Source organism: Mastigoproctus giganteus, chromosome 8 (genome assembly GCF_048544385.1).
Source record: "Mastigoproctus giganteus isolate SK-2022 chromosome 8, ASM4854438v1, whole genome shotgun sequence".
NCBI lineage: Eukaryota > Metazoa > Arthropoda > Arachnida > Uropygi > Thelyphonidae > Mastigoproctus > Mastigoproctus giganteus.
In genome coordinates this window covers 70,358,497-70,378,493 of record NC_143582.1, presented here as the reverse complement: position 1 = coordinate 70,378,493, position 19,997 = coordinate 70,358,497, and the positions used below count along the sequence as shown (strand labels likewise).

At 35.7% G+C, this 19,997-nt stretch overlaps 1 protein-coding gene across 2 annotated transcripts in view; it reads left to right on the top strand.

Moving 5' to 3' along the window:
* The window catches only part of Sec24CD (COPII coat complex component secretory 24CD), a 334,964-nt gene that overhangs the window by 179,018 nt on the left and 135,949 nt on the right, over nucleotides 1–19,997 (top strand). For both annotated transcript variants that reach the window (XM_090380568.1, XM_090380567.1), the window contains exon 10: nucleotides 138–213. In XM_090380568.1, coding sequence (XP_090236694.1) covers nucleotides 138–213 — 76 coding nt within the window. The remainder of the gene's footprint in view (nucleotides 1–137; nucleotides 214–19,997) is intronic.

Sequence of the window (19,997 nt, the reverse complement as noted above, 5' to 3'; positions counted from 1 at the left end):
CTCTTGGATTCCAATGTTGAATGTTAATTCTGAATTCTGTGTTGTTTTTTTTTTTTTTTTTTTTTTTTCAATATTTTTGAATTGTGAAAGAACCTGAGAATTTTTGCAAATTTGGAATCTGTGTATCTCCTTTTCAGTGAAAATGAAGAGCCTTCCCAAATTAGAGTGGGCTTTGTAACCTATAGCAATGTTGTCCATTTTTACAATGTAAAAGTGAGTAAACAAATTTTAGGAAAATATAATTAGTACAAACTAAAAGTATAATTTGAAATAGATTATCCTCTTTATTCTATTTTGAACTTTTATTTAATATGTTGATATTTGCCATATGAATGCAGTATTAATATTAGAATGGCAAAATGAACTATATCTACAAAAAAAAAAAATACACAAACACACGCATGTGCTCACATTGCCCTCATTGCTAAAAGTAACCATTCTATTCCATTTTGAACTTTATCTTCTGACTTTCCAACTTGGCAGGTAATTTATTCCAATAAACTATAACACTAATGAACTATAACGCTGCCCAAAAAACTTAATGAAATCCTTCCTTCTGTTGTTCCCTATGATTTTATATTTGTACTGCGTGGTGGTTTTCTCTTCTGTCAGTCAACATATACCTCCTTCATTCATTTTATTGATCACCTTTGGTAGCTTTGCAGTTTGCACTCTATAAGCTGCTCCTTGTAGGGATAACAGTACTGCAGCATTAACAGCAGATTAGTGCTGCTCACCAGTATGAATTTTGCACTTTTTTAAATCCTTCATGGAAGTTCTATATCTTCTTTAGGTACAACCTGTAGATCTGAATACAGTATTTCAAATAAAGTCGGACCATTGTCTTATACGAAGTCTGATTAAAATGTTCAGGGGCTGACTATCTTGAAATTGCGTTGTGCAACATGTTCATTGATTCGCCTAGACATAGTAATGTATGAATTACTTATTCATCTGCAGTCACTCTGAATTAGCATGCATTGAATAGGTGTCCTGTGTGTTACATCACACTTTAAAATTAGTGACTTGTAAGCAGTGAATTTGCTTCCAAATTTGTTTAAAATTAAGGAAAAGTGCAACAGAAACAGATGAAATGTTAAAAACGATATTCAGAAAAGATGCTATATTGTTCAGACTTTTCAGTGATTTGCAAAGTTTAAAGAGGGCCACTTATCAATTGAAAATGATCTTTACTCTGGCTGCCATTCATCTTCAGAAACAAATGATATATTTGTCATGTTTATTATCTGATCACATTTAAATATCCATGTATTCCTGGTGAAATTGCTCTATTTTTCATGGGATATGGCATTCACTTTTAACATAAGATTTTGGGATGCAATGCGTTTCAACCAAGTTTGAATCTTACATCCTCAATGATGATCACAGGAAACAGAGTTCCCACATGCCAAAGTCTTTGTCAATGTTCTGCTGATCTATTGTTTGCACCCTTCACCATTACCAGTGATGAATTATAACTATATCTGTGACCCAGAAATTAAGACCTAGCCTCTCAGTGACAGTCTGTTTTCTCAAGGTCCAAAAAATGCAAGATGATCTATCAAATATGAAGGTTACGCTTATCGTATTTGTTGACTCAGAGTATTGTTCATTATGAATTTGTCCTGTGTGGTTAAACAGCAAACCAGGAATACTATGAAACAGTTCTATAATGATTGCCAATGTTTTTCATAGGAAACAACTGGAAAAATGAGTTTTGGGGAATTGGCACTTGCATCTTGACAACTCCACTGCAACTTGGCACTTTTTATTCAAACATTTCTTGTGAAGTACTCCATCACTGTGATCCCCCATCTGCCATATTGGCCAGATTAGCTCCCTGCATTAAAACTTCAAAAGGTCTTAGGTTTGCAACAACTGAGGAAATTATTCAGAATGTAGCACTGGAAGTATTAGCAATTCAAAATAAGCACATTATGAATGCTTCCAGAGGTTGCAGAAGCATTGGAATCAGTATACAGTGTCAGTGAAACTACTTTGAACGAGATTCATCCAAATGATATCATTTGGATCTCCATTTCTTTCTCATTCATTTACAATAGTGTCAAATTTACATTATACTTCCATTTAATTTCACTATAATGATATTTGACTGTAGTTAATTTCAATAGTCTTTTCAAATTACACCAGTTATTTCACTTTACAGAGTTCACACTTTGAATTTTATCATAGACTTTGAATTATCCATACATTTTAGTTGGATAACTATTGGATAATTAACACTATTGGATAATTCAATACAGTAATTCAAATTTAGTATGAATAATGTAATATTGAATAATGAGGATATATAGTGTACCTGACAGTAGATATCTATTTATATACTGGTGATATTATTTTCTGCCACTCTAAAAACATGCACATGATCAAACAGCACTTACAGGGATCAATCAATACAAAAGAAACATAATTATGACTATAGATTCTCTGTACTATTCATTGCAGTGCTTTCTGTACTGCCTTAGGTTTCTTATAGACCCTGCCTGTTTAAAAGCTAATTGCAGAAGCCACCAAACCATCACATATATCATTTTCCAGTGATGCATTTTACCATATATAACATAATGTTAATTGGGGATTGGCAGCAACTTACAAATGTATTACATTTCTAATACAGTATAATGCAATATGATCTTATTATCTACTGTAATGCAAGATGATCTTATTGGTATCTACTGTGTCTTGTACAAGACACAGTAGATACCAGTCTATGCTAATGATCTCATCTCCTGCCAATCTTGATCAAATGGCTGTTACAAGGATCAATCAGTACATGAAGCAATTGGAATGCATTTCTGCAGGAAATTACCCTTGAATCAAAGCTGCAACTAGGGAAGTTCATGATTCCGATTGCTTTTAGTGTAAGATTTCTTGTGCATTAATTTGTACAACAAACAATTTCTTAGAGCCTATTAAAAATCTTCATATCACCTGCATGAAGAAATTAGATATTCTTAAATTCACATCAGCTCAAACTAGGGGTGCTGACCAGCACTCTGCTTCAACTGTATCAAGCTGTGATAAGATCCTAGTTAGATTATGGTGCTCTTGCATATAATTCTTCTCACTCATGTGCATTGAAGTGGCTTGATATTATTTATCATAGTGCTCTGTGTATTGCATTAGGTGTCTTTTAGACCTTGCCTGTTTAAAGTCTATATGCAGAAGCCAACAAACCATTATATACACATCACATAGGATTTTCCAGTCATGCACACATACTACGTACAGGATACACTGGATATTTCTGACGCCTTTCTTTTTTTTTAAACTTTTAAAATGCTTTAATTAAATTTAACAAATGACAAAAGAAATTTGTATATTTTGATATCACACAGAATCATCTGAAAGGTGCAATATAGCATCAGTAGCATTTTGAACTAATAAATGCAAAACAATACCAATGCAATAGGAGTGTAGAAAGGTGACAAAACCAGAGTTAAGAGAACAGGTTTTAAGAATAAGTGGAGAACAGCCCTCAGGACCTGGAGAGACTTCTTGGCCTCTGTGTTATTGTTCAGGATTCTTCTAATGTCTTTTTGTTGGAAGATCAAGGAAATGATTCTGTTTGAATGGACTGTGTTCAGTATGGTAATGGGAGATTTACCAGGGTTACTGATCGAGAGTTAGAGGAAATGTAAGATGCTAATAGATCAGTTTTGCCTTTAGACAAGGGTTAAATAGAAGCATTAAAATGTAACAGAGGAGGAAGTATGGATGGACAGAAGTTGTGGCCAACAGCTTTGCCATGCTACTAACAAGTTTGATTACCATTTGTACAAGAAGAAATTTTCTATCCCGAACCTGTTTAAAACAGAGATTGGATTGGTTAATAACTTTTTTACAACTGTTGTGTTGTGAGCTTTAATGTAGGCAGAAAATGAAGCTAAAAGTTTGGATACAAGCCAATTGCAGTGTGATGTGTTCTTATCGTGAACAGCCCAGCACATTTATTGCTAAACCACAGTTTTAAATAAAAGATAATTTCAGATTCAACTGATAATTGATATTCTGTCTGGAAAAAAATAATGCTTTTAGATTGGTCTTTAATTTACAATTTCAGTATTTGCAATATTGAAATATTGCAAATATTTAAATTGTGAATATTAAGACCAAATCCCTTCAAGGGAGTTAGGTGAACCTTTCTTACAAAATATTTTTATATATAATCAATGACTTAACATGCATGTAATATATATAATAACTGTGCTTATTATAACAAAAATAAATATAAATGCTGAATGTTTTATATGAAGAATCAATGAAATAAAAAAAAAAACTTGCCAACAATGACAATATTGAAAAGATAACAAGGGGGATGATGATGATTCAGGAAGATTAGAGATGTGAGATCCTCCTGGAAGTCTTTACAGGAATGTGACTTACGAAAGTATGCAGAGGAGGGTGCATGTTCAATGTTTTTAGAAAACTCATTATGGACATTTGTTGCTATTGCCTCTAGGTTTCTTGTAAGGCATCGCAAGAACTTCCAATGTTCTTAAATTTTAGAACATATTCCATCAAAAAGTCCATTTTTTAAACACCTTGTAAGCCAAGGCTCCTTGATTCATATTAGTCTTCTATCTCATTGCTTTCATCTTGCTTTCTTTGTGAGCACTGAAACCATCCCCCTCTCACATCATGGGCCAAATTCACAATCCTTCACAGCTATTTTTCTATCAATGAGATGCTAATCAGAACTTTCTCCAGCATGCATTCCAATTTGTTGGTTGATTCCATATAGAAATTTCTATATATTTGTCATAACAGCCAGTGATATACTTCTCAGAAATTTTTGGTAAGGTGTAAAGGTAAAATAGGAAAAGAAAGCAGAAGACAGAAGGTCCTTCTTTCCCCCCCCCAATACCTAAAGTTTGGGAAATTTTCTTTTCTCTTTATCTTTTATAATTAGAAAATTATAAAAGACAAAGGGAAATAATATTCACTCAAATCAGTGTGTGACTACCCTCCTCTTATTTTAGGTCACGGGAGGGGATTGATATTGTGTACCTCATTAATAAAGATATTATAAGGCATAGACTAAAGCAGTGTTTCTCAATCTTTTTACTGTCGTGGCACATTTTCCAAAGAAGAAAAATTTCGCGGCACACCTAGTCATAGAAGAAAAAGTTCGCGGCACACCTAGTCATAGAAGAAGAAATTTCTAAATTAAATAAATAGAACGAAAAATAATATTAACAATTTTTTTTATTTATACTTATATTATATCTGTGTTATGCAAACAATTCTTACAACCAAAATAAAATATTCGGACAATGATGTTAAAATAAAAACGACGCTAGTTTTTTTTTTAAGATTTTGCGGCACACTAATGTGACGCGGCACACCCTTTGAGAAACACTGGACTAAAGATTACACTCTTTGGACAATATTAACAGTCTATGGACATTGACCTTTTTGTTGACTTAATTGCTAAGGTTTCACTTGTTTAAATTTAAGCTTAATCAGTTGCTTATCAAGTACTATTATTTCATTTAAATCTAGGAAATGGCCTTTTTCTAAGAAATGTCTAACTAATTTAGATCTGGATTCCTTATGTCTGCTGCCCATCTTTTTTGCAAACAGACAGCAAACTTCGAAGAGCCAGGAAGGAAAACCAAGGTTTCCCTTCCTACACATTGACATGTGTCCCAATCGTCTCAACGTTGACTCACATTCTGAGCAGACATTTCTTTGATGGGTTCTCCTGTCATGTTTCATCAGCCTCTGTGGTTTTCCAGGTCATTTTGTGATGGTTTCAGCACCAATCTGCTTTGACATGAAGATCTTACACCAGTCGTCAACCTGGGGATCTTCACTTCAATGAAATGTCATGTGCTGACCAATTTATATGCATATGCTTATGTCATTCTGTGCTGGAAGTGTGTTAACTCCACGGAGCAATATGGCCTTAGTTGCTAATGCTCCTAAAAACCAAACAAACAAACAAAAATGTTAATTCCATTAATTGTGGCATCTTGCATTTGCAGTCATGCTACTCTCTTCTCGAAGGTCTGTAGCTATATTTATAGTTGTGTGACATGATGCTTAGATCATCTAGACAAGACTGCAGCAATAATTCAGACACAGCATGGGTTTGTTAAGGGAAAGTCTTGTCCGAAAAATTTGATTGGTTATTATGATGTGGTTACAAAGGAACTGGATGCAAAAAATAATTTTGATGATATATATTTGGATTTCAGGAAAGCTTCTGACACTGTTGCGCATGGAAGACTATTGTACAAATTGGAGCAGAATGGTATTAAGGGTAAGTTGCTACAATGGATAAAAGGATGGTTGAGTGGGAGGAGACAGAGGGTGGTAATAAATGGACGCTGTTCTTCGTGGACTAATGTTATTAGTGGAGTTCCACAGGGTTCAGTGTTGGGTCCACTATTTTGTATATTTATCAATGATATTGATGAAGGTATATCAGGCTTAGTGTCAAAGTTTGCAGATGATACAAAGGTTGGCAGGGTTATTAATGATAGTAATGGCAGTGTGCTACTGCAACAGGATCTAGATAATTTGAGCAGATGGGCTAAGAAGTGGTAACTGAAGTTTAACCTTGACAAATGCAAAATACTGCATGTGGGTAGAAGTAACCTGATAGAAAAGTACCAACTGTGTGGTACTACACTTAAGGTGGTAGAAAATGAAAAAGACCTGGGAGTAATTGTGCAGTCAGATAGGAAGTTTACTGAGGAGTGCAGACAGGCTGCAAGGACAGGTATGAGGTTTTGTCAATGATATAAAGGAATTTTGCTAGCAGGGAAAAGAAGGTGATTGTCCCTCTGTATAAGGCAATGGTCAGGCCACACCTTGAGTTCTGCGTACAGGTCTGGAGGCCTCATTTTAGGAAGGATGTCGATTTGCTTGAGCATGTACAGAGAAGGGCAACAAGATTGGTGAGGGGAATGAAGGGATCCTCTTATCAAGAGGCTTAAGTTCTGCAAATTGCAGTGGCTGGAGACTAGGCACCTGCGCAGTGATCTGATTGAGGTGTATAAGGCCTTGAATGGGTTCAGCACGCTGAATTCTGATGGGATCCTTCCACTTGTTCAGATTACGAACCTAAGGGGGCATAAATTCAAATTAAGAAAAGACAGATGTAGATTAAATGTGCGGAAATTTGCCTTTAGCCAGCGGGTGGTTAATTGCTGGAACAAACTTCCATCTGTCGTTGTGGAAGTTGATAGGTTGAATAAATTTAAGGAGGAACTGGACAGGCATTTGGAGGGAATGGTGTGTGTTTTTTTTTTTTTTTGGCTGATGCTGCATAAGCTCATACATTTGCTTTCTTGCATCACATGCTACTACTACTACTAGCCCTAGATTCCTTATTTAATTTTAGCATCAATTTCTCCTCCAGCTTCCTTTCAGTTATAAAATTATTTAACTTCCAATTAGATATACATATAGTATCCCCATCCATAAAAACTTCACGTGGATGCAGAATATTTATTGTTTGTTAGTAGCCTATACATGATCATCTGTAGTTGTGACTTTCATATCTAGTGGACCAGTGTAATTCAACCTGTTCCTTTCAGTGTTAATTCTTAGTGCAATTTAACATCAATCTTAGCCACTTGTCTTTGCATTCTTAGTTAGGATTTTGTCTTTGCATTCTTAGGAGGAACTGGACAGGCATTTGGAGGGAATGGTGGTTTTTTTTTTTTTTTTTTTTGGCTGATGCTGCATAAGCTCATACACTTGCTTCCTTGCATCACATGCTACTACTACTACGATGTGACTAACTGTCAACATTGAGGTGTCTGGATATTGATGTAATGTAAGGTAATGTAATTTAGTCAGATAAAAAAAAAAAATTAAGTCAAATAATCATCTGGTATAGGCTTGAAAGTGTAACACAGAGTGAGAGAGGCTGGATTTTTTAAAATAAGTAACTTTATGCTCAAATTAGAGTATGTTCCATAGTTGAAGGTAATATTTGTGCTAATGAAATTGTTTGTTTGCAAAATTAAGAAAAAAAAAAATTTTTTTTTCCCCCAAATGACTTTGCAGTTTGTCTTTTTGCTTGCATGATGTCAAAATTGATGAGAAGTGACTCGTCGTAATGAGAAATTGAAAATGGAACCTGAAATTTTAAATAGAACCTAAAGCTACACAGAAATATTGAAACACTACCAGAGACTAAAATACCTGCTTTGGCTTAAGAAACAGCATTAAAATTGTATGAAAGAGAACATTTAATTGAAACAAGAAATAAAAATAGTAATTGATGGATAAGATACCTTTTATCGAAAATCATTACAAAAAATAAGTGAAAATTCAAGATCTACTACATCTAGGAAAATATTTATATATTTAAAGTTGGGAGCGAAAACCAACGTCGTTGATTTTAAAGAAGCTGCTGTATATGCAATTCCATGTGAACTGTGATATGACATATACATTGGTGGTACTAGAAAATCTTTTCACTCTAAATTACAAAGCATAAAAACACTAAATACAGTTTCAAGAAAAGACAGACAGCAGATTTGAGGAACCAGGATCTGAATTAGTTGGACGTTTCTTAGAGACAGGGCATTTCCTAGAATTAAATTAAATAATAGTACTTGATAAGCAACTGACTGTTTAAATTGGAAACAAGTGAAACTTGGCAATTAGGCCAACAAAAAAGGTCATTGTTGTAGACGGTTAATTTTGTCCAATTAGTGGAATCTTTAGCCTATTCCTTATAATATCTCCTTTAATCACAATATCATCCTCACACCCCCAAACTTGTGTTGGGGAAATGATATTGATTATTCACAACCTCAAATAATAGGGGGTTAGCCACACAAACACTAACCCCCTATTATTTGAATTCTAATTTCTCTTCCCAAACTATTAGGTAACAAGAGGGGAGGGAAGATTCTTTTATCCACTTTCTTTTCCTATTTCACTTTTTGTCCTTCCATTATCCCTAAAGTAAATATCACTGCGTTACTTTAGGTAATGCAGTGATATACCCATTGGTTACATAAACCTAGCCATGGAGCATTATCGCTTACTGCTTGAAGGTATTCAAAAAGCAGCCATCTCACTTTGGGTCTGCCCTTCATCTGCTTACTTGTCTCTTCAAAAAAAAAAAGGATGACTTCTTTGGTCTTAGTGGGAAATATAGCTAAACTTAGTTAAATATTGTAGTTAAACTGATTCATTGTACGGACTAAAACATTTGGTTGTAGTTCATATAATGGTAAGGTGTATGGGTGCTATTTTACCTTGGAGTGGATGTCGCCTTTGTTAATGAGATAAGAGGTATGTTTTCTTTATTTTTCCCCTTAATTTATTAATTTTAATATAAATTAATGATATGATATTTTACAAAATGTTACTCAATTTGTTTTTAATAGTGTATTTATAAGGGCATTTGTTCTACATCATATGTATAGCAGAACTTGAAACAAGATTTTTTTTCTTGGCTCTGATCTTAATTTCAATAGGTATGACTTACACTGGATTTCAAATGATTGTTTCATGCTGGACCTTAACCTCTAAGCAAAATGTATTGTACCAGTGATGATAGTCATCTACCACCTGTATACCAAGTAAAAAAAGGCCTCCACAGCTGAGCGGTTAAGAGCAGGAGTGCAGTAGCACACATTCTTTGAGTAGACCGAGGTTTAAGTTCTTGACTGCTAAATATGGTCAATCTGCTAACCTGCACTGTACCAGCATGGCAGATTATGGTCTATTTCCTGCATGACAAGTTAGTTCCCCGAGGAACTAACTTGCGATTTACTTTGAAGAGAAGAAAATTTCTCAGCTTTTGTCATCACAGCCAATAAATAGCAAGGTCAGACTTTTGATGAAGTCTGACCCAAATAACTAAGTTGGCATTTTTGCTCATGAACAACTTTACATAGCAATTTCTAGCTCCTGATAATTTTTGTGCAGTAATTGTAATTTTTTTTTAAAGGATGATATAGTCATACATATAAAAAATTATCAAATTGCATTTTTAGTCATTTTATTACCTGATTCTGTTCCAATGGCACCTTAGCTAGCAGCGAAGAGAGTCAAGGGAGAGGTTACTCGATACTAATCTTTACTTCTCAGAAACAGTTTTGGTGAAAGATTCTCTACAGGTATTATAGATACTAATACTCACACTGCTTGGGTTGTTAGTTACCCTGGTTGTTTATTGCACAATGACTATGCTTTACTAGAATATTGACACTAAATGTCAAATCAGTTTTTAGGCTTCCAAGTTGTAGCCATAGCTATCACCACTGAAAAATTGTCCATGACAGACCTCATGGATCAGTAAATAAATATAATAGTAAATATGGTAAAACATAAGCAGCAAGAAATGTGATTTCCAGTAGAAATGGTAAGAATATCATGGCTTTGGATGGCACGACTGTGATTTTCACTGGTAATTCATCTCTTAATCATGGTCTTAACACCTATGCTCACTGTGGTATGTATGCATAGCTATCTCTAATTAATGGTGATGCACTTGTGCATTAGAAGTTGAGAGGGTGAACAAAAAAGAAAGGTGTTCTGCATCACAATCATTGGGGGATGGGGGGGATGGCAGGTTACTCAGACATCCAGTGCTCTGCTGAAGGCTTTCCCAAATTATTCAGTCCTGTGGATGGATTATCAAGTATGCTTATTTCATTCACATCCAGAACACTTGTTTTGGACAAAAGTTGTTGTTGTAGAGCAGATTACCTTTTCAGGGCACAAAAGGTGATATTGTTATACATGGTGGCACAATGACATTAAGAGCTGCAGACTTACTTAACAAGTACAGGTCAGTGTTAAAAAAAAAAATTTCCAGTTAGGGTTAAATTTGAAAGGGTCTGCAATTCTACCTAATCATGATAGGAGGGAATATGTGATGAGAGCCTTGTCAATAAATTCAGAACTGGAGAGATTGTGCAAGGCTCATGCGGTAAATTTTTCTCGGCATCATCTGTGCTTTTTAACAGGAGAGACTGCTTCTATAAGGGTGGGATACACTTAAATAGAAACGGTGCAAGAATATTTGCTTATGATATCGAGGCAGTGTTAGTTGTGTTGGAAAACTACTAGCTTGAGGGGGAAACAGACTAATAGATTAACAGTAGCTACAGGCAGAGGTAAAAGTGATTCTTGCACTGCGTCTATTGGAATGAGCAGGCCCGGAAAGCAAGTTGCTTGGGATTTCAGTAACTGCTAGGAGTCATCAGGAAATACATAAATATGTGTGCTTTATTGAGGTAACTAAGAGTAAGAACAGGTGCTAGTATACTTGCATGTACACCAATGCAAGGAGTATAGTAAATAAATTTCATGAATTTGAAATGCTGGTCAAGGAATCAAAGGCAGATATTGTTGGGATATCAGAGATGCGGTGTCACACAGATAAAAGGAATGCAGAATTTGAATTTAGGGAGTAGAGACAGACAGGATAGGAAGGTGGAAGATTATACTGTTAGTTAGGAAACATAATCTAAGATACTGCATCCAGTTGACATGGGTGGCCAGTGCAATGTTGAGTCAGTTTGGTGTGACATAAGAGGTCTGTCTGGAAAGTTCCAGCCATGTAATATATATATAAAAAAAAAAAAAGTAACTTACCTATGACAATGGTGCCTTAGTCCCCTTCAAAGTACTCCCCATGGGACCTCACACACTTATCCCAGCATTGCTTCCACTTTTCAAAATCTGCAAATCTTTTTTGGGATTGCCATCAGCTGCCTCTGCACATTCTCCTTAATGTCATCCATGGTCTTAAATCTCCTCCCTTTCAAAGACCATTTTAGCTTTGGGAAAAGCCAGAAGTCGCAGGGAGTCAAATCAGGCCTGTAGGTGGCTGAGAGATCTGGGTGATGTAATGTTTTGCCAAAAATGCCTGAACGAGAGCTGAAGAATGGCCTGGCACATTGTCGTGATGAAGCTGCCAGTCACCACTTATCCACAGCTGCATACGTTTTCTTCTTACTGCATCCCTCAGCCAGTGAAGGACTTCGATGTAGCAATCCTTAGTTATTGTCTGGCCTGGAGGAGCATATTCATGGTGGACAACACCTTCATGATCAAAAAAAAACCGTCAACATGGCCTTGACATTGCTACGACTTTGCTATGCCTTCATCGGACTTGGAGAATCAGATGACTTCCATTGGGAAGACTGGGCTTTTGTTTCAGAGTCATTAGCATTAGTAGAGGCATACGATGCAAGAAAGCAAGCTTATTTAGGCTATGAACTTCCACAACAAAAGATAGAAGTGTGTTCCACCAATCAACTACCCGCTGGCTAAAGGCAAATTTCTGCACATCCACTCTACAACCGTCCTTCCTCAATTTGAATCTATGCCTCACCCAGGTTCCTAATCTGAGCAAGAGGAAGATTCCATCAGCATTCAGCTTGCATCCCATTCAAGCTTGTACACCTCAATCCAACAGTGTGATTGATTGAGGTGATCTGATTGAGGTGTACAAGGTTGTACACCTCAATCAGATCACCTCACAGGTGCCTACTCTCCAGGCACTGCAATTTGCAGAACTTAAGCCTTTCTTGGTAAGAGCATCCCTTTGTTCCCACTCACCAATCTTGTTGCCCTTTGTACTCGTTCTAGCAACTCTACATCCTTCCTAAAATGAGGCCTCCAGACCTGTACACAGTAATCTTGTATAACGGGATAATCACCCCCTGTCCCTACTAGCAAAATTCCTATATATCATTGACTAGGCTCCATGACCTGCTCTGGCAGCCCAAGGAAACTCTCATAATTATTGCTAAGGGTTTACTTACTTCCTTTGCTGCCTCCTTTAATATAACTAGATAGATCCCGTCCACCCAAGGTGCCTTTTTTATGTTTAACTTCAACAATTTCTCCTCCACTTTGTTTTCAGTTAACTACACATTTAGCTCCCTGTTAGAGTTTGATAAACTTCTGGCACTCCCCTCATTGAATAACTCCATGTGTGAATGTAGATGCAAAATACTCATTCAGTTTATCAGCTACCTGAGCATGATCACCAATAGTCAACCCATCTATGTGAAGTGGTCCAATCTAATTCATCCCTTTCCTTCTAGACTTTACATAAGTAAAGAACTCTTTGCTGCTTTTCTTTGCATCCTTTGCCAAAGATTTCTTGTAATCTGCCTTCGCCTGCCTAACCTCCTTTGTGACTTGATTACAGACTAGCTTATATCTGCCATAGGCTTCTGTGTCATCTGATACTTTATATGCATCCCATACATTTTCCTTCACTGCCATGAGCCTCATAAATTCATCTGACATCCATTTAGGCCTAAACCAGGTACAGTATTTCTTAGATGGAATGAAAAGCCTAGTAGCCTCCAAAATTAAGTCCCTGAAGACTTCCCATTTAGAATTCAACTTTGGTAACATAATCAGTTGACCCCACTGTACAGAATTTAAAAACTGTCTGAGACCCCTGTTCACCTTTACAAAAGCAAAAGTTGCAAAATGTTAGTAACATCATCAGTTGATCCCACTGTCCAGAATTTAAAAACTGTCTGAGACCCCTGTAGTCAACTTTATGAAAACAAAAGCCCTTCCCTTTATCCTTGATAGTAGTTACTTCTTTAAGTAATTTTCACATCAGTACATTGTGATCATTTTCACCCAGTGGTTCCTTTATCTGCAAGTTCTTAATGCATGAATAATCACTGCTGATAATCAGATCAAGAGTATTATTCCCTCTGGTTGCCTCTCGAACATGTTGCTGTAGAAAACAGTCATTCAATGAATCCACGAAAGTCCTGCTAGTGTGCGAGTGACCAACCACACTTTCCAGTCAGTATCTGGAAAGTTAAAATCCCCCATTATAAGACATTCTGATTTACTGGCCCACTCTGTTTCTCTGCACAATTACTCATCATACTCATTAGATTCATTAGGCCTATAACACACACCTACTCATTTTTCCTTTCCCAGTGCTTATGTCACACCAAACAGACTCAACATTGGATTGTCCACCAACATCAACTGGATGCACTTCCTTAGATTTTGTTTCTTAACTAACAGCATAACCCCCTTCCTGTCATGTCTATCTCTTCTGTACACCTTGTACTCCCCAAATTCCAATTCTGCACTGCTTATGTCTGTGTGACACCATGTCTCTGATATCCCAACAATATCTGCCTTTGGTATCTTCACTAGCACTTCAAGCTCATCAAATTTATTAACTATACTCCTGGCATTGGTGTACATGCAAGTATACATGCACCTGTTTCTACTCTTAGTTACCTTAACACAGCCCATGTATTTATTTGTTCCGCTATGACTCTCTATTTAAGTGTACCCCATCCCTGTAGAAGCAGTCTCTCCTGTCAACAAGCACAGACCAGGCTGAAAAAAATTCTATCCCAGCCATAGGCTAGCTGTAGACCCATGACTCATCCAGTTATGACCTTTTTGAGGAAATTTGGGTCATAGCAGTTTTAAGCAAGTCCTGTGCAACTTCAGCAAAATTCCTTCTGACCTTCTGACAGGAGTGCGAAACAAATTTTGCGCCCACACGTTTTGTGCCAAGATCCTCCATCAAAATCTCTGAAACAATAGTCCATGAAATCCCCACATCTTCTAATTCTCACTATTAATCGTTGATTGCAGCCCGCACTCATTCAACATTTTTGGATGTTCTGCTTGTTGAAGGCCTTCTAGAATGTGGATTGCTTTCAGCAGATTCCCACACATCTTTGATGCATTGGTACCACATTTGTCATGGCTTCACTCATTGAATCATCCCTGAAAGCCTTCTTAATCATTCGAATAGTTTCCACGGACGAATATCCATGTTTGAAACAAAACTTGATGCAGATTCACCGATCTACTTGCTTGGTCATTGTGAATGCGATGGTTACACAGTACACAAGCTCACTCAACAGTGTTTTACTGTCAACTGACTAGCCCCGTGGGAGATTGACTGTTCATGCATGTGCAGTAAGGTCTCCTCTGACGAGCTGCCAAGTTACATCAAGGCCATGCGACTGGATCTCAAGATATTCAAAATGGCTGGATACTTTCTGGACAGACCTCGTAAGCACTAGGAAAGCAAAAATGAGAATAGGAGTGTATTATAAGCTTAATTACTCTGATGAGAACAGAAAACATCTGTACAGAGAAAGAGTAGACCTGTAAATCAGGATGTCTTATAATGGATTTTAAATTTCCAGATATTGCCTGGAACTTGTAGGTTGATTGCTTGCATACTTGCAAGACTTATGGATTTATTGGATGACTTTTCTACAGCAGCAGCATGTTTGAGAGGCAACCAGAAGGAGTAATACCCTTGATCTGATTATCAGCAGTAATTACTCATGCATTAAGAATTTGCAGATAAAGGAACCACTGTGGCAGTGATCACAGTATATTAAGATCATATACCGATGTGGGTTTTACTCAAAGATGTAATTACCATCAAGGGTAAAGGGAAGGGTTATGCTTTTGTTAAAGGTGACTATGGTAGTCTCAGTTGTTAAATTTATTACAGTGGGACCAACTGATGATAATACCAACAGCAAATTCTAAATGGGGAAACATTCAAGGAATTAATTTTGAAAGCTGCTAGGCTTTTCATACCAACTAAAAAATACTGTTCAAAGTTTAGGCCCAAGTGGATGTTGGATGAACTAATGAGACTCATGACAGAAGAAAAATGCATGGGATGCATATAAATTATCAGGCAATACAGAAGCCTATGGAAGATATAAACTAGTGTGAAATCAAGTCACAAAGGAATTAGGCAAGCGAAGACAGGTTATGAGAAATCTTTGGGTAAGTATGCAAAGAAACACAGTAGAGACTTTTTTACTTATGTAAACTCTAGAAGGAAGGGAAGGAATCAGATTGGGTCAATTGATATCGATGTTTCAACTGTTTATGATCCTGCTGAGGTAGCTGACAAACTGAATGAGTATTTTGCATCTACATTCATACGAGGTATTCTGTAGGGAAGTGAAGGCCAGATATTTGTCAAACTCTTAACAGGGAGCTAAATGATTTTATAATAACTGAGAGGAAAGTGGAAGAGAAATTGTTGAAATTAAAGGAAAGAAAGGCACCCAGGGTGGGTGCCTTTCTTTCCTTTATATCCAGTTATATTAAGGGAGTTAGAAAAGGAAATTATGAGAGCATCCTTGGATTCAGAGTGGTCCCTGCCAGCTTGACAGAAATGTTAACAAATGAAAAATCAAATCTCCTGATTCTTGAAATTTGACTGGAGAAACAGTAGTTCTGGTAGTCTTTGTCAGAATTAACTGTGAACGGGGTCCCAGATGTCTAAGCTTGTTTAGTGTTTTGATATTTAACTACATGATAAGAAAATATTCAGCCCACCTGATAGACTGAAGAGTAGATATTAAGATCAGATTAGTGAGGCATAGAAGAAATGAGGTAGAATGTAATTATCTATTAACTATAAAAACTTAATTGTCAAAATATCTCTGAGTAATATGCAATTTTAATAGCAATTGTATGAAAAACTTCAAAAGTTAACACATTCACTGCAGCCCATATTTGAAAGAGTGCATTCCATGTGCTATTAGTGTAATTTATAATATTCATAGATTTTCAACATTAATGGAATTTTCTCCATCCTTTTCATGCTTTATGATCCTTTTAGGGAAAAATTTTTTATAGGAAAAAAATATTTTTTTGTGACCTTAAGGTGGTGGTGCTAATGTGTAAAACAGTATGTGTAGTACACGTGTTCTTTATGAGCATTGTGCAAAAGTAGATGGGCACTTCAGAAATGTGTCAAGTAACATGACATTGTAAACTACACAAACTTTTTTTTTTTTTTTTATCAGTCTCAAAATGGTTTACATTTAGATTGATTGTGTGTCAGCAGCCTGCATCAATTTAAAAGTGAAATCACAAAAGCAAGTCATCATTGGTAAGTCCACCAAATACTTAGGAGCACTCTAAGTACAGTAGACTCTCGATTTTCTGGGATAGATGGTAAAAAACAAATCCTGGTTAATACAAAAGTCCTCGACATACATAAGAGATACGTTCCAGGACTTCTTACTTTGTCGAGTTTTACATAACTCGGGAATGACTAATAACATATTGCTATTATATTATTATTGACAAATCTGAATTCTGTGCGATACTTGTTAATGTTTGGCCATTTTCATACATCCTTATTAGTTTAATTTTCTGATCCAAATTGATCGCTTTCCTTTTGTTGATAGATTTACTAGTAGCACTATCACTTATTCTCTTAGTCGGCACCATGATAACAGTCAAAATGAAATTTTCTGAAAAGAACTTAACAGGGTTAAGGGGGAAACACTATCACCTCACACGAACTCACATTTTACTAAAGCACATTTTTGGAGGTCACTGCCATTAAACAATTTGCACCTTCCAGGTTACTGGGCTTTTCTGTTCGTGCATCTAATTATAAACAGGTAATAAACTCAATCTTATTGCATTTGCGATAATATCAATAGATGGAATTGTGTGGGTTATTATGTTGAAATATTACGTTATTATGGTATACGTTAATATCAATAGATGGAATTGTGTGGGTTATTATGTTGAAATATTACGTTATTATGGTGAAATGTGTCCCCTTCACTGAAATCTTCAGTCATATAAAAAAAAAAAAAAACCATAAATAAATTAAGAATCTTCTCTTCTTTCCTATTGTTTTGCTTGTTACTCCGGATCCCACTTGTGCGTGCCATGATCGTCGTTATTGATTGCTTATTTTATTTAGTTATGCTTGTTTGTTTTAAATTTAACAATCCTTAAAAAAAAAAAAAAAAAAAAATTTACCTAAAACCGTAGTTGCGTAAGTCAGGGACTTACTGTGTCGAAATACGTTCAGCAACCTACGTAAAAAATATGGCGATAGATAAAAACTTACAACGCACTACTTGCGTGTCCAATACGATGCTTCCCTTTATTTTTTACGATGTCGGTTTTAAGTCTAATAGCTTTCCTATATTTTTTTTTCAATGTCTATTTTAAATCAGTAGCTTCCCTTTATATGTTGCGTATGGTTTGGTCACCAACATTATAATGGTTCCTTAGAGATTTAACAGATGCACTGTGGTTTTCAAACTTTTGAATAATTTCAAGTTTTTGTTTAACTGAAAACAACTCTTTTGCATTTACCCATCATTTTCGCGATTTCTAAACAAAAAAAAAAAAAAAAAAATTACTATAAAAAAAATTCTGACATCCCTGACATAAATAACGAAACAAAATTTATCCTTTTGCAGTTCAATGAAACACAACAATCGACGCGACGCACTAAAACAAACTAAACATTTGGTCTCTTTTTTTTTTTTTGAGCGGCAAGTGTGAAGACAGCGGGGATTGCAAGATAATAGGTACACTAATCTCCCAGTGACTACTTATAATGCCACTTGTTGCTTATTTATGACTTGCAAAATATCTGTTTATAATCTATTCTAGTTATTGTCTGTTCTGTTAATGTCTATTCTAGTTATTACTTGAATTTTTTGATTTCTGGTTTTTTTTAATTTGGAATCTTGAAGTGTCCTGGTTAATCGAGAGTCTACCGTACTTTTATTCCATATAAATTTCAGTGAACAAACAATATTTTTGTCTATTTTATTAGTTACTTAAAAGAGATCACCTACTGCCTGAAGAGGAATCAGGTTTTGAAAGAGGCTGTCATAGCAGTGTCCTCCCATCTTTTAAATAAATGGTAAATTAGTCATTTGTTTGATTGAAAGTAGTGCAACTACTTTCAACACCAGGGCAACTTGCAAGGTTGTTGTTTTTAGATTCATCTGTAACTTACTCTAGAACCACATTGCACCATTATGTATCATGTCTCTACAAATGTGTGTTTAAGCCCATTTGCATGTTGTGTGGGTTGACAAACTAAAAACAACAGGGGAAGTACCCTATCTCATGCTGAAATCTGCTAACCATAGCCTCAATTGTGTGAGGCCTTTAGAAAATTCGTCCAGTCTGTGATATGATTTGAACCCAGACCTCTTGAAACGAGTGAAAAGTGCTGAAGCTACTGCTGTATACTGTCACAGAGGATATATTGAGCAGTGATTTTGTACCAGCACCGGCAAGTTCAGAAAGTACATGTTACTGCTTTATATTCATTGCAAAGGCAAAGTTTGTTGCTTATCAAACTGTTTGATGTGTTCAAGGAAGTCAGTTTATGATCAAGTATTAGGCTAATTAGACCTAAGAAAGAAAAAAAAACCTTGCTGTTGCTTACTGATATTAGTTGGCCATTGAGTTTCAGTTTGGGATCTGACTACTGTAAACTATAAAAGTACTGCATTAATTAGGTAGTTTAAATCCTGCTGGCTGAAAAGAACAAGACAGCCCTCCCAACATCACATAATTTCAAAAAGGCCAAAATAACATTACCTGTTTTATAATTTTGAGGCTTTTAACTATGTAATTAATTTAAAAAGTAGTGAATATAATTACAGTTTTATATATTTTTATTTTATTGTATAAAATAATATATGGATTAAATACAAAATAACAGCGTACAGAAAATCAAATAAAATTTCAGATTACCTAATAACTTTTTCAGTATCAAACATTGAAATTAGCTGATAAGGCAGAACTTTGCTGCTCAGTTGAGAAAGCATGTCAACCACTCATCTAGTCTCAAAAATATATCAGCATGTGTGGACAGAACATTACATGCAGCGTTCTACCTGCGCATACCGAAATGAATGCCATCCAGTGCAGCAATTAAAATGCTCATATGCACTACCACATGGGTTAATTTGATTACATTCTGGCATGTCAGATGTGCTGTTTTACATGCCCATGTGGCATCACCCTTAAAGGTTACAAAATTTTATTTAAGTATACTCAACTGTTTAATCCAGTAGTGGTGGTACAGACCTGACAGGTGTCGCTCAAAACTAATGCTCTATTTAATGATTAAAATTTATGATTAAATTAATTAATTTAATTAATAATGAAAATCTTGAAAATTTTTCTAATTTCCTAAATATAATTAAACAGTTCCTGAATAT